The 14,751-nt window shown below is 51.8% G+C and overlaps 1 protein-coding gene across 1 annotated transcript in view; it reads left to right on the plus strand.

Annotated features, from left to right (window-relative positions):
* The window catches only part of MYT1 (myelin transcription factor 1), a 35,028-nt gene extending 33,733 nt beyond the window's left edge, over nt 1-1,295 (plus strand). The window contains exons 20-21 of the mRNA XM_065891828.1: nt 694-837; nt 1,155-1,295. Coding sequence (XP_065747900.1) covers nt 694-837; nt 1,155-1,295 — 285 coding nt within the window. The remainder of the gene's footprint in view (nt 1-693; nt 838-1,154) is intronic.
* Nucleotides 1,296-14,751: the final 13,456 nt, after the last annotated feature.

The following is a 14,751-nucleotide window of genomic DNA, read 5'->3' on the forward strand; positions in this document are numbered from 1 at the left end:
AAATCCCAGGATGCTCTCTGGTGTGCTGGTTCCACTCCGCCGTGAGTTGCAGAGAGCTGCAGCGGCCTGCTTTGCTTGCCTTCACAGCTTTACTTTTTTTTTTTTTTTTTTTTTTTGCTGTACGCGGGCCCCACTGTTGTGGCCTTTCCCGCCGTGGAGCACAGGCTCCGGACGCACAGGCTCAGTGGCCATGGCTCACGGGCCCAGCCGCTCCGCGGCATGCGGGATCCTCCCGGACCGGGGCACAAACCCGCGTCCACCAGCATCGGCAGGCGGACTCTCAACCGCTGCGCCACCAGGGAAGCCCGCCTTCACAGCTTTAATAAGGCACTCGGTTGGTCTTTCTGGTGGGGGAAACCCAAAGGCAGGTGGACGTCCCACAAGGTGTGTACAGTGTCCCTACCAGAGAGGAAGAACAGGAAGCTAGTAGCAGCTGGGACTTGAGCCCAGGTGCCTCAGTCTGTGCTCCTCTCCACCCCGTGGGGCACATAAAGCCGTGGCACCCCCGCCCTGGCTCAGTCACCGCATCCCCTCCTCCACCCAGGGACCAGGGTGCTGCCAGCCCTCACTTGTGGCAGGGCCTCTGCCTCCTCACCCTCTCGCAGAGGGACGTGAGGCGTGGCCCAGCGGGCACGCCCCGTGCGCTCCCGGGGGGATGCGTCGGAAGGCAGCTCCCGTCTCTGTCTGGCGCAGATCTCGTCCATGGAGAGGAGCCTGAAGAACATCGAGGAGGAGAACAGGCTCATCGAGGAGCAGAACGAAGCCCTGTTCCTGGAGCTGTCCGGCCTGAGCCAAGCCCTCATCCAAAGTCTTGCCAACATCCGCCTTCCGCACATGGTAGGTAGCAGCGGCCCCGTGGCGGCCACGTCCTCGGGCTCTTGGGAGGGAGGGTGCCCCTCTGCCTCTGGGGTCTTGCTGGAAGGGCCCTGAGCTGGGGATTCTGCCTGGGCAGACAGCTGGCCATGGTGGCTGTAGCACCCTGAGCAGCCTGGGCTGTGGTTGTCTCAGCCCGAGTGCTGCCCGTGGTGGGTCCGTGGGCTTGTCTCTGGTGGCGTGGGCGTGTGGGTCCGAGATTTCCCCCATCGATTTCCCTTGCTTCTGGAAACCCTGGGGCCCACACGGATGGGCCTCGCTAACCTGGTTCTGTCCTCTAGGAGCCAATATGCGAACAGAATTTTGATGCCTATGTAAGCACCCTCACCGACATGTACTCCAACCAGGAGTGCTACCAGAACCCTGAGAACAAGGACCTCCTCGAGAGCATCAAGCAGGCCGTGAGGGGCATCCAGGTCTAGTTCTCCTCGTGTGAGGAGCCCTCGTGCTGATCCGGGGCACCGGGGGTACCCCGACTTGCCTCCATCTTTTACCTCCCTTGCCCTGCCCTCCCAGTGGAGATTCCCAACTCACAGTGACTTCTAGTTGGCAGCCCAGGGCGGCCTCGGGGGGTTTACCCAGAGGGGTGCCTGGAAATCCGTGTCTCCCTCGATGCGATGCGCTCGCCGGGCCAGAGGCCTTGACCTCTCCACACGAGTGCGGGGCGTGAAGTATTACAAAGTGATTTATTTTTGCTTCTGAAAGCTCGAAGTCTCCAGGGGAAACTCAAGGACCAGGTTCTCAGGGAAGTTTTGGAGCTGCAGCCACAGTACTCCTTTGTCTGTCAAGGCCGAGAGGGCAGCCCGGCCGGGCGGTGGTGCGTGTGATGAGACAGCCTGGGGCGGCCAGTGCGCCTGCGCGGTGAGGCCGCGTGGCGAGTGTGTTTCCTGTTGTCCTTTAATTCAGTTTTTACGTTAAGGGTGGAAGAGAACGGCGTTCCAGAGGGTAGGTTAGGAGTAGGCCTCGAGGAAGCTGGCCCGGGACCCCCTGAAAGACAGCGCCAGCTCCACATGGAAGCACCCCCGGCCGAGCCTGCAGACCCCGTGCTCGGGGTTTGGCTCCCTGGAGGCTGTGGCCTTTAGACCCATGTTGGGGTCAAGGCCAGGGCCTCTGGCTCTCTGTGTGCCACGTGGCCCGTGACCCGCCCACCACCCGGGTCATGGCTGAGCTTTACTGAGGTGGGGACAGTGTCAGCGAGGTCAGGGGATAAGTTCCTAACTAGAGACCACCAAGGTGTCACTTCTTTTTAGATCCATTCGAGATTAGAAAGAAGGTAAATTTTGATTTAATGTGTTAAAAACACAATGTTCCTAACGTGTAAATAGAGTCCAAATCAACTGTGACTGCGATTCCAAGTTAGTATTTAAAAGTAGAGAAATTGCACTTCCTGGAAGAAATAAGAAAGTAGTTAGTTTAATTATTCTGTAAATTATTTAATTTTGTCAAAATGTAAGTATTTATATTCACAACCTCTTATGTTAACGTTTGCTATTTATTTAACATTTTTATTTATTAATTTTATACTATTTTACCTAGATCCCACACTAGCACACACGAGAGGGAAATCAATGAAATCAAAGCGAAATTAACGATTTCACTATGCGATAGGCCACACGAAAAATCTTGCTGTAACTTCTAGTTATGATTTTAATGCAACTGAGTTATTTTTTATATATTTTGTTATTTATTCTTTTAATAATGGAATTTTAAAAAAGTATTTTGTAACAGGAATTTTGATAATTTGGGGATATTTCCCCCTCGGTCCAATGGAAAGAACGACTTTTTGGTTTTCTTCATCCCTTTTGGCTCCTTTGGTTTCAGGCGCGGACGACAGCAAATGGAATTCTGTATTTATTGTTTATTTAAGCGTAGTGCAGACGTGTGTGCTCTGGCGTGTTTCTTGTGTCGCGTCTGTGTGCCGGTTCTTGATGGCTGAGTCCTGTCGCTGTGAGGGGTGCTGGCCGCAGGCCTCCCTGAGCAGCTGCCCGCTCTAGGCTCCCGTCCCTCTGACAGCTCTGATACTGTGATTCTCCTTCCTCAGGAAACGTTGAACCCACAGCACAGCACTTCTCAGTGTCTGCAGGGTGATTTCCTAATAAAAGTCCACTCTGACTGCGAGTGGGAGCTGTGTCTGGTGAGGGTGCCGTCTCTGTCCCGAGAGCTCTAGGGGTCACCTTCCTGGGGAGTGGATGGTGGGTGGTCTCTCCTTGATGCTACACGTGGAACCCACATCTCCTTTGTGGAACCGCCCTCCCCCCCAAGGTTTGAGTCGCAGGCCTGCATGTGTAAATCAGAGTTTTCTCTTAGGGTCAGAAGAAGTCTTCCTGCTGGGGTTGCTAGACTGGGGGTGTGAAATGGGGGCTGCCCAAGGCCACCTCTCCTGGCTGCAGGAGGGAGCCATCTGCAGAGGAGGGAGTTTGGACATTTAGGAGGGAGGCAGAGCTGGAAGGGGGAGAGAGAAAGGTGGAGGTGGGAGGGGGAGGCAGACAGAGCTCCTGGATTCAGCCATACCTGAAGGCGGCGATGGCTGCAGTGGCTCCTCACTGCTTTACCCTTTTGTGTCAGGCGGGGCTCTCCCAGGTAAGACTTAGATTTGGGGCTTCTGGTCACATTCAACCTGAACTGTCAACACACTTTGACCTCACTGGGAATCTGGCCCTTGAGGGCAAACTGGAGCTCCCACCCGAATTGAGAACGAAGGGAGATTCTTAGGAATTCTGGGCCTCACTTCCAAGACCCGTCCCAGCTGGACAGTTGAGGGTCTGGAGGGCCTCAGCTGCTGGCTGTGGGGACCAGAGCATGTGACAGTGCGTGGAACCTGTGCAGCCTTGAGGAGGGGCTCCCCGGGGGGGCACAGGGAACCAGTGGTCCGGGTTGGTACTCATCTGTGTCAGCACGCGGATGCTGGGGTGACAGCGTCCTGGAGGCATGAGAGTTGGCAGGAGACGAGCAGAGGCCAGGACTGCGGAAGAACGGGCGAAGGTCCGTGTCTGTCCCACGCGTGACACCCTGCCCCCACCCTCTCCCCGGGCTTCGCCCGCTCCCTGCCGAGGGTTTAGCGGGCCTCTTAGCCTCCTGACTCTGAAACGTTGCGCTTCGGGGGACCCAGCTTACCGCACCCCGACCTGGCCCCAGTTCAGCCAGAACCTCTCCCCAGCGCCACATGGCACGGCCTCAGCACAGATTTCCAAGGGCTCCAGCAACGTGAGAAGCGCTGGTGCCCGTGGAGGTGACGGTTGGGTGCCGGAGCACTTGCCACGCAGGCCTCCAGCTGGCTTCGTCGCGGTTAGCTCTGCCTGCGGGCTCTGCAGAACCTGGTTGGTCCAAGGAACAACAAAGACAGCACGGCTGGGAAGAGGGCCCCAGAGGTCAGCGTCCAGAGCAGGTGAGTGCACAGATGTGGGGGGACAGAGGGGCTGTGGAGGGTAGGGGCAGGGGCGGGCCAGAGGCTCCCTCCACGAGCCGCATCTCAGTGAAGTCCTGTATGCATAGTTGGGGGACAGGTGGGCCACAGCGAAAGGACAGCCTGGGGAGAGGTCAGCTCCAAACCAGCCCTGGACTGGCCCTGGGCCTGGGCTCCAGCAAAGATGGACTCAGCCGTGCCCTCAGGGCTGCTCAGGCCCATGGCTGGCCGGGTGGGCCAAGGGCGTGCCCCTGGAGTGTGGGATCTCGGAAGACCTCTCGGAGGCCGTGTGCCGGATGTGGCAGGTGGATTGGAGGAGAGGGGGCTTCCTGGAGAGGTAGCACCGTGGGCACGGATGCTGGCGTGTAGGACCCTGACGCTGAAGAACCACAGCACTGAGGAGGCTGCTTTGCTCCTATAAGACCTGTAGGCTTTCCAAGCTGTTCTCCAGCTCCAGGATTCTGGGAGGTACTAGGCGGCCTGGCCTCGGGCTTCTGGGTCCTCAGTATCTCTCGGCTTCCATCCACGATGATATCCTGGGCTTCTGAGGCTTTGTCCACTGTGGTGTCAGCAGACCTGGGCTTGAATGGGGCTCTGCACTTACCTGCTGGTGTCTGTGTGTGATGCTGTGGGCAGAGGGTCCACGGCAGCCCCTCTGGCTTCAAGCAGATGCAGCAGCACCGTGATGCTAGGAGGTTGTATGGTCCCACAGTCTGACGATGACATTAGCTGTTCACCCCGCAAAAAGCTGATCCCACCTCCTGCTTGGAGGGTCTGCCTCAGCCACCAGCCTCCTGGGGTCCAGGGTTGGGGGAGGGTCTCGGTGTCATTGGCATATGCTCTCTTAGGATTTATTTTTGGGGTGGGGACCTCGTCCACAGCCAGGCCTCCTCTCCCAGCCTGCAGACCCTTCTTTTACACCCTGCAGAGAATAAAACTCAAGGCTTTATCCTGAGGGAGGGGAGCGTTCCCCAGCTCTCAGAGACACTTGCCACCAGCCATCTTTGTTACAGGCCCTTTCTTCCTTCTCCAGCATCACCTGAATCTGCCAGGTACCCGGGTTCTGAGGTGCGGATGGCCTTGGTTCTGAGCTTCCCACACTCTAGCTATAATTCGGGTTTGGGGTCTGCTAAGTCGTCCACTGCATATCGGTGTCTTTCTTGCCTTCTGAATCACATTGTTGTCTCCTCTTCCATCTTCCCCTTCCTGCCAGTTTATACCATTTTTTAAAAAAAACATCTTTATTGGAGTATAATTGCTTTACACTGGTGTGTTAGTTGCTGCTGTATAACAAAGTGAATCAGCTATACATAGACATATGTCCCCATATCTCCTCCCTCTTGCGTCTCTCTCCCACCCTCCCTATCCCACCTCTAGGTGGTCACAAAGCACCGAGCTGATCTCCCTGTGCTATGCAGCTGCTTCCCACTAGCTATCTGTTTTACATTTGGTAGTGTATATATGTCCATACCTCTCTCTCACTTCGTCCCATCTTACCCTTCCCCCTCCCCGTGTCCTCAAGTCCATCCTCTACGTCTGCGTCTTTATTCCTGTCCTGCCCCTAGGTTCTTCAGAACCATATATATTTTTTGATTCCATATATATGTGTTAGCATGCGGTATTTGTCTTTCTCTTTCTGACTTACTTCACTCTGTATGACAGACTCTAGGTCCATCCACCTCACTGCAAATCGCTCAATTTCATTTCTTTTTATGGCTGAGTAGTATTCCATTGTATGTATGTGCCACATCTTCTTTATCCATTCATCTGTTGATGGACACTTAGGCTGTCCCTCCTAATAGCTTGGACTTCCACGTCCTGGCTATTGTAAATAGTGTTGCAGTGAACATCGTGGTACATGACTCTTTTTGAATTACGGTTTTCTCAGGGTAGATGCCCAGTAGTGGGATTGCTGAGCCATATGGTAGCTCTATTTGTAGTTTTTCAAGGAACCTCCATACTGTTCTCCATAGTGGCTGTATCAATTCACATTCCCACCAGCAGTGCAAGAGGGTTCCCTTTTCTCCACACCCTCTGCAGCATTTATTGTTTCTAGATTTTTTGATGATGGCCATTCTGACTGGTGTGAGGAGATACCTCACTGCGGTTTTGATTTGCATTTCTCTAATGATTAGTGATGTTGAGCATCCTTTCATGTGTTTGTTGCCTGCCAGTTTATACCTTAAAAACTGTCACTTTAGCCAGGTTTTGAGAGGGTGCCAATGTAGATAGGCATGTCTACCTGCCCTCCTTACCTGGACCCACAGGTAACGCCCCAAGTGGGTGAACATCAGGCTGTGTGTGGAGGCTGTGTTGATGCCACCCCATGATTGCAGGAGAGACTTTCCCCTTAGCCACTGCACCCCTAAGGCTCCTGGCTCCATAGAGGCTGTTACAGCTGTGGATGTGGAGGGTTTCCTAACACTGGGCGATACGGGTCCAAACCTTGCCATACGGGTCTGCAGGTGTCATGGCGTTGCCTTTCTCTTTGCTCCTCCTTGAAATAGGAGGTGGCTTCTCCGAGAGAATCCCAGCCCCCACCTCAGCCAAGTGCCCGTCAGATTTAAAACACATAGGGGTGCCAGGGGATCCACGATCGTGGGCACACCACCAGTGCTGGCAGCTGACCCTAGGGACAGGCCCCTGTGGTCCCTTCTGCCCCCCAGACCCCGCCCCTGCTAGCCTTGCCCCTCTCCCTGTCCCCTCTGGTCTAGGGTGTGTGGGCCACTGAAGCCTGGCCTCTACCCTTCCAGCGCCTTTTATGGCTCCCTCCATCCCTCCCCCTCTGTGCCCTCCTCCAGCCTGTCCCCCTTGCGCCCCGCAGAAGCTGCACTGGGTCTCCTCCTGGCCTCTCCCCTCCCTTTCTCACCATCCCTACAAGAGTGTGCCACACTGTTCCCCAGGCCTGCCTTTCCCAGTTCTAGCACCTTCTGGGTCTCCACTTGGATGTCCCACCTGCCACAGGAAGGCTGAGCAGGGTGCCCCCTAGATCAGGCCAGAGTGGGGAGAGGGGTGGCTGCATGGGGCAGGAGGTGGGCCCAGGGCCCTGGGTCTGAATTAGGAGGATCCAGTTGTGCCCCTGGACGCCTCAGCTAGGAGCAGCCCCCAGGTGGGAGCCACGCCTGGCAGGAGCCCCAGGAGTTAAGAAGTCCCCAGACCTGCTTGGACCGTCAAGGGAGAGACCCTGAGCCTAACCCTCCCTGACAGGTGGCTCCACGGTGAACTCCAGGGGAGCTCTGGTCCCTCCTTCCAGGGTGCTAAGCTCTGAGAGAAAAGCAATCAGTGCTTCTGATTTATAAATAACTTTGCTTTAAAACATGACAGAGGGGCTACAAAGAGAAAGTATTTGTCTCCCTTCACCTCGGGCTAATTACAGACGGGGTCTTTTTTTTTTCAGAATGAGAAGGCTCTTTGCAGATCAGCTTGTCTGTAGTGTGGCCCAAGGTACACTGCCCCATTGCAGTGTGGGAGGAGCCAGGTGGAAGCTGGCCTCTGTGTCTTGGACAAAGAGGTTGACGTAGCCGCAGGGGCCCCACCTGGATGTCAGGGGTCTGCGGCCACCAGGCCCAGGAGATTCCCTTCTCAGCTTTACTGCCAGGTTCACAGTCCATGCCGTCCGACGGGAGGAGGACGGACCAGCCACATGTTCTGATCTCTTTCTGGAGCCTCCTGGAGAGGCTCCTCCTTCACTGTGAGCTGGGGATGGTGGCAGCCACCAGGTAGGCCAGACCTGCTGTCAGAGTGGCCCCTCTCCAGTTGTTGTCCGGTGAGGACTCACTGTCACTGGGGTAGCCATGGGTTTCCCTCAAGGGCAGCCAGGCTTGTCCAAGATGTCTTCTCTGGACGCCTAAAAGCAGTCTCCTCCGATGCACGCATTTTCAGTCAGAGGCAGAGAGGAGTAAGACATGGTCCTTGCCCTGGGACCACGTTTTCCAGAACCTTCCTGATCATTCCAGAGCCACCTTGACACTGTACCCTCCACATTCATGCTGTTCCCAGAGGTTACAGCGGCCTCCTGGCCTCATCCCCTGTGCTGACCCTGGGTGGGGGAAGGTCTGTCCCACGTGATTCCTGTCAAGCTGGGGTCTGGGATCACGACCAGACCCTCAAACGTGTTTCCTTCTTAAAGTGCTGAGTCTAGGGGCCTTTTAGAGTCCGGACAACTTTAAACTGAGAAATCATGTGTGCACGTTCAGAGGGGTTCTTTCCCTGGTCCACAGCCCACCGCAAATGCTTTAGTGCAGCAGGGATACTTCCCAGCTCACGGTCGCCACGTGTCCTGTGAACAGCACTCAGAGCGGCCCAGGCCCTGGGCAGGTCGACCCTCCGTGCGGCAGTTTCCTCGTCAGTTCAGGGGGCAGACACGCTGAGACAAGTGCGTGCACTGCGACGGGGAGCAGGCTGCCCTGAGACATCTGGACACCCCACCCCTGCCATCGCATGTCCCCGGGAAGCCAGCTCAGAGGCATCTGTGAGAGGGGTTCACAGTGGCGGTGATGTGCTCCAGGCCTCAAGGCTCACCCCCCTGGCCACAGAGCTCTGCCCCAGGGGCCATCCACACCCACCCCGCGCTCATGCTAGAGGGGCCCTAGGGTACCCCCAACAGGTTTATGTGCCCCTGGGTGGCCAGTGGTGTGGGGGAGGGGATGCTGCTGCCGCCCTGCACGTCGGAGCCCGGGGTCGGGACTGGCGGTCTTCAAACATTGTTCAGTCACCTAAACCCTTTAAGTGGAGTGTCGCCCGGAGCCCCCCTGCTGCTCTGGCGGAGGCTGAGGGTCCGACTGGTGTGGCCGTGGGCAGCCAAGCACAGAACTCATGCTCAGCAGGGTGGGGGATTTGTAGGGTCGGAGGAGGGCCCAGGAAGGACGTCTGGACAGTGGTGAGGGGCAGCAGATGGACATGAGCTAGGAGTATGCCGAGATGCCCCTCACGGGGGCTCCTGGTTTCCGATACGTTAGCACAGGTGTCAGCTCTCTGGTTTGAGTCCAGGCCCGTCTCATACCTGGGAACCTTGAGCAGGACGCTTCCAGCCTCTGTGCCTCAGTTTCCTTCTCTGTAAAGGGGTCCACAGCACATGCTGCTGAAGGAGAGTGGGAGGGAGCGAGCGGGAGCCCAGACCCCGGGCCACATGCCACCCCTGATGCTCTGCGGACACCCTCTAGCCTGCCTCTCCTTCTTGCACCCCCCGTCAGCACCAGCCACCACTCCTGGCTCCAAGATCTGCCCCTCGTGGGTTACCAGACACCTGATGTCTGACCACAGCTGCCAGCTAAGCCCTGGGTTTGGAGGCGCCACCCAGGGCACTCCTGTCTGCAAAGTCTAGCTGCCACCCACCTGGTGCCCGCAGGGTGAATACGACTGCTGCTGCCACCTGCACTAGCAACTGGTCTTGTCCACTGACAGCTGCAGCCAGAGGTTCTGGAGTCTGCTCTTCCCAGGCTGGCCCCATGTCTCTAAGGCTGCTACCCGCTCACGCTGTCCCCTCAAGCTTTCCCTCTCATAAATCATAAAACACAGTGAGAGCTGGCTAAGGGGAAGGGGCCCCTCAAATCCTGGGAACGGGACCCTAAGAAATGCGGGTGTCAGCACCTCAGGGTGCTTCTGCCCCAGGTGTCCTGTAGACAGACCTCTGGGCCCTGATCTGCTACCACTTCTGGGTCAGGACCCTGTGTTAGCCAGGGTTCTCCAGAGAAACAGAACCAAGAGGAGATACCTATATCAGCTGTATCTATATCTGTATCTGTATCCGTATCTATATCTATCTATATCCGTATCCATATCTATATCTATGTCTATATCTATATCCGTATCCATATCTATATCTATTATCTATATCCGTATCCGTATCTATATCCATATCATGTGTATCTATCTATACCCGTACATCTATATCTATATATGGAGAGTGGTTTATTTCCAGGAACTGGCTCACACAATGTGGGGGGGGCAAGTCTGCAATCTGTAGGGCAGGCCAACAGCCTGGAGACCCAGAGGTCTTGATGTCTGGAGGTGAGTGGCAGTGAGAGGGTGGTGAGTGGGATCTCCGTCTTTGCTCTTAGGGCCTCAGCTGCATGGCTGAGGCCCTCCATTCTGATGGGTAATTTGCTTTATTCAAAGTTTACTGATGTAAATGTGAACCACGTTTAAAAGCTACCCTCATGGTAACACCTAACTGGTATTTGACCAAATATCTGGGCACCGTAACCTAGTCAAGTGGACACATAAAAGTAATCATTGAAGATTCCTGTGCCCAGGCATTGCTAACCTTTTATTAAGGTCGTTTGTTTTAAGATGAGAAGTTATTTTCCAGAATCCTTCCCAGTCATTTTACTTATATGAATACATTTGAGTTCACCAATATTTTCAGATCAACATCAAACATAGTACAAATAGCAGAGAAGCGTCAGCTCACGTCTGAAACTGTGGCTAATTCCACCACAAATGGCCACGAATGGCTTAAAATGAAGAACAAACGTCTCTCTCTTCAGATGACCTAGTCTGGACGCTCGCAACACAACAGTGCAGCGGCGACGCCTTGTGGTCAATATCGGGTCTCGTCGTTGCTATGGCCTGGCCCTGGGATGCGATGCGTCCTGCCTCACTTCACAGATGGCCAGAGGCAGGAGAGAAGGTCCAGGTGTAACAGCATTCACTTGTTCTGAGGCCCCCTCCTTGACCCCCCCCCCCCAGTGGAGTCTGATGCGTCTGTGGGCAGTAATCTCACTCCGAGGCCCCAGATGCGGAGAGTGGACGTGAGCCCTTCCCCCTCCGTTGGAGGAGACGTCGGAAGCGGGACTGGGGGTGGGGTGGGGTGGGGGAGGCATGTTTTAGTTACTGTAATTGCAAAGGCAATTCTTGTCCATAGTAAAAACAGCACTGAAGTAGGTGAAGTGAGAAGCGACGTCCTTGTCCAGGACCGAGGCACGCTAAAAAATAATCTTATATATTTACCCGCACAGTTAGCACTTCCAGGGCTCTTCATTCTTTTGTGTAGAGCTGTATTTCCATCTGTTATTGTTTGCTTTCTGCATGAAAAACTCACTTTATCATTTCATGTGTCAACTTAAAAAAATGCACAACGTGAGAGTTGCGAGTTAAGTTTTATTTGGGGCAAAATGAGGACTGCAGCCCGGGAGACAGTATCCCAGATATCTCTGAGAAACCGCTCCAGAGAGGTGGGGGGGAAGGTCAGTATAGATGTGATTTTGGTGAAGGGGAAGTACATGCAGTCAAACGCATTTTTTTTGCAGAAGGTTTCTGCTAGTCACAAGGAGCAGACGTCACCATGAAGGATTTTAGTGCTTTTCTAGATACGAGGAGATGCAAGAAGTGGGCTCATAAAATTGGCTCCTGAAAATATCTAACTATCTGAAGACCTGTTCTGCCACTTTTTCCCAGAGCACAGAGTCCCTCATTTCTGCTCTCCACCCTGAACTCCTTTCAAGGGGTGTTGAAAGTCAGCAGCTGCCGCTACAGGAGCAGCACATGATTTAATCTTTGTAGAGGTAGCTGGCAAGTGCCCATGGCAAGGGCTGATTTGTTGTTGACACATGTTGTGTGGGTCTGCTGCTGCTTCTAGCTTTTGTATGTCTGAAAAAATTTTCATCTCCTTTTAAAAAAAATTAATATACTTCATTTTTGCGAGTAGTTTTATGTTTACAGAAAATAGGGGATAGTACAGAGACTTCCCGTATACCCTCTCTCCCCTGCACACGGTTTCCCCTATGATTAACATCTTGCATTAATGTGGTACCTTGTTACAACTGATGTACCAATATTGATACACTATTAAAGACCATCAGTTACGTTAGGGTTCACTCTTGGGGTTGTACATTCTGTGAGTTTTGACAATGCATATGTCATATAGCCACCATTACAGTATCACACAGAATAGGTTCACTGCCCTAAAAACCCTACGTGCTTTGTTTATGTATCCCCCCTTCCCCCAACCCCATCCCTGGCAACCACTAATCTTTCTACTATTTCTACAGTTTCGCCCTTTCCAAAATGTCATATCATACAGTATGTACGTAATCACACAGTCTGTAGCCTTTTGAGACTGGTTTCTTTCATTTGTTTAGAAATGGCGTAAGGTTCCTCCCTGTCTTTTCATGGCTTGACAGCTCATTTCTTTTTAGTGCTGAATAATAACATTCCATAGTTGGGATGTACCACAGTTGTGCACAAAAATTGGCAATTATGAATAAAGCTGCTGTAAACATTCGTGTGCAGGTTTTTGTGTGTACGTAAGTTGTCGACTCCTTTGGGTAAATACCAGGGAGACTGCTGTATCTAATGAGACTGTTTAGCTTTGTAAGAAACCGCCAAAATGTTTTCCAAAGTGGCTGCACTAGCTTGCATTCCTACAAGCAATGAATGAGAGTTCCCGTTACTCCATATTCTTACCAGCGTCTGGTGTTGTCAGTGTTTTGGGTTTTAGCCGTTGTAACAGGTGTGTAGTGTACCTCGTTGTTTTAATTTGCATTTCCCTGATGACGTAGGACGTTGAACATCCTTTTATATGCTTATTTGCCCTCTGTATGTCTTTTTTGCTGAGGCATCTGTTCAGGTCTTTGGCCCATTTTTAAATTGGATCATTTGGCTTCTGTTGTTGAGTTTTAAGAGTTCTTTATATATTTTGGATACAAGTCCTTTATAAGTTAGGTGTTTTGCAAATAGTCTCTCTCAGTCCTTGGCTTATCCTTTCATTCTCTTAATAGTGTCTTTCACAGAGCAGAAGTTTTGAATTGTAATGAAATCCACCTTACTGGGACTTCCCTGGTGGCACAGTGGTTAAGACTCTGCGCTCCCAATGCAGGGGGCCTGGGTTCGATCCCTGGTCCGGGAACTAGATCCCACATGCGTGCCACAACTAAGAGTTCGCATGCCACAACTAAGGAGCTGGTGAGCCGCAACTAAAGAGCCCGCCTGCCTCAACTAAGATCCAGTGCAACCAAAAAAAAAAAAAGAAAAAGAAAAAGAAATCAACCTTACCAATTGTTTCTTTCATGAATACTGTCTTTGATGTTGTATGTAAAACATCATCGCCAAGCCAAAAGTCACCCAGGTTTTCTTCTATATCATCTTCTAGAACTTTTATGTGATAATTGTGAGGTTTGTGTCTAGATCCTTTTTTGTGTATCTGTATGTCCAGTTGTTCTAGCATCATTTGTTGAAAACGCTATCCTTTCTCCATTGAATTGATTTGCTCCTTTGTCAAAGAACAGTTGACTATACTTGTGCAGGTCTTTTTACGGGCCCTCTATTCTGTTCTGTTGATCTGTTTGTCTATTCTTTTATCAATACCACACTGTCTTCATTACTGCAACTTTAAATTGTCTTGAAGTCGAGTACTGTCAGTCTCCAATTTTATTCTTCTCCTTCAATATTGTGTCAGATATTCTTTTTTTTTTGCCTTTCCACATAAACTTTAAATCAGTTTGTTGATATCCACAAAATAGTTTGCTGGGATTTTGACTGGATTGCATTGAATCTACAGATCAATGTGGGATGAACTGACATTTTAACAACATTGGGTCTTCCTATCTGTGAACGTGGAATAGCTATTCATTTATTTAGGTTTTCCTCGATTTCTTTAATCAGAGTATTGTAGTTTTCCTCTTATCCATCTTGTACTTTTTTTTTTTTTTTTTTTTTTTTTTTGCGTTATGCGGGTCTCTCACTGTTGTGGCCTCTCCCATTGCGGAGCACAGGCTCCGGACGCGCAGGCTCAGCGGCCATGGCTCACGGGCCCAGCCGCTCCGCGGCATGTGGGATCTTCCTGGACCAGGGCATGAACCCGTGTCCCCTGCATCGGCAGGCGGACTCTCAACCACTGCGCCACCAGGGAAGCCCCCATCTTGTACTTTTTTGGGTTAGATTTATACCTAAGGTTTTTTTTGTTGTTGTTGTTTGTTTGTTTTGGTGCTAATGTAAATGTGTTTTTTATTTCAAATTCCAGTTGTCCATTGCTGGTAAGTAGGAACGCGATAGATTTTTGTATACTAACATTGTATGCTGAAACCTTGCTATAATCATTTATTAGTTCAGGAGGTTTTTGTTTGTTTATTTTAATAGATTTTGGGGGTATATTCTATGTAGACAATCTTGTCATCTGTGAACAAAGACAGTTATTTCTTCCTTCCAAATCTGCACACCTTTTCTCTCCTTTTCATGTCTTATTGGATTAGCTAGAGCTTCTAGTACAATGTTGAAGAGAAGTGGTGAGAACATTCTTGCCTTATTCCCAATGTTTTGGGAAAGTATCTATTTTCTCATCCAGTATGATGTTTGTTGTGGGTTTTCTGTAGATGTTCTTTACTAAGCTGAGAAAGTTCCCCTCTAATTCTAGTTTGCCGAGAGTCTTTATAATGAATGGGTATTAGATTTTGTCAGATGCTTTTTCTGCATCTGACAAAATCCAATTTCATATCCAAAATTGATATGATCATAAGATTTTTCTTCTTTAGCCTGTT

This window comes from Phocoena phocoena, chromosome 15 (assembly GCF_963924675.1).
Source record: "Phocoena phocoena chromosome 15, mPhoPho1.1, whole genome shotgun sequence".
NCBI lineage: Eukaryota > Metazoa > Chordata > Mammalia > Artiodactyla > Phocoenidae > Phocoena > Phocoena phocoena.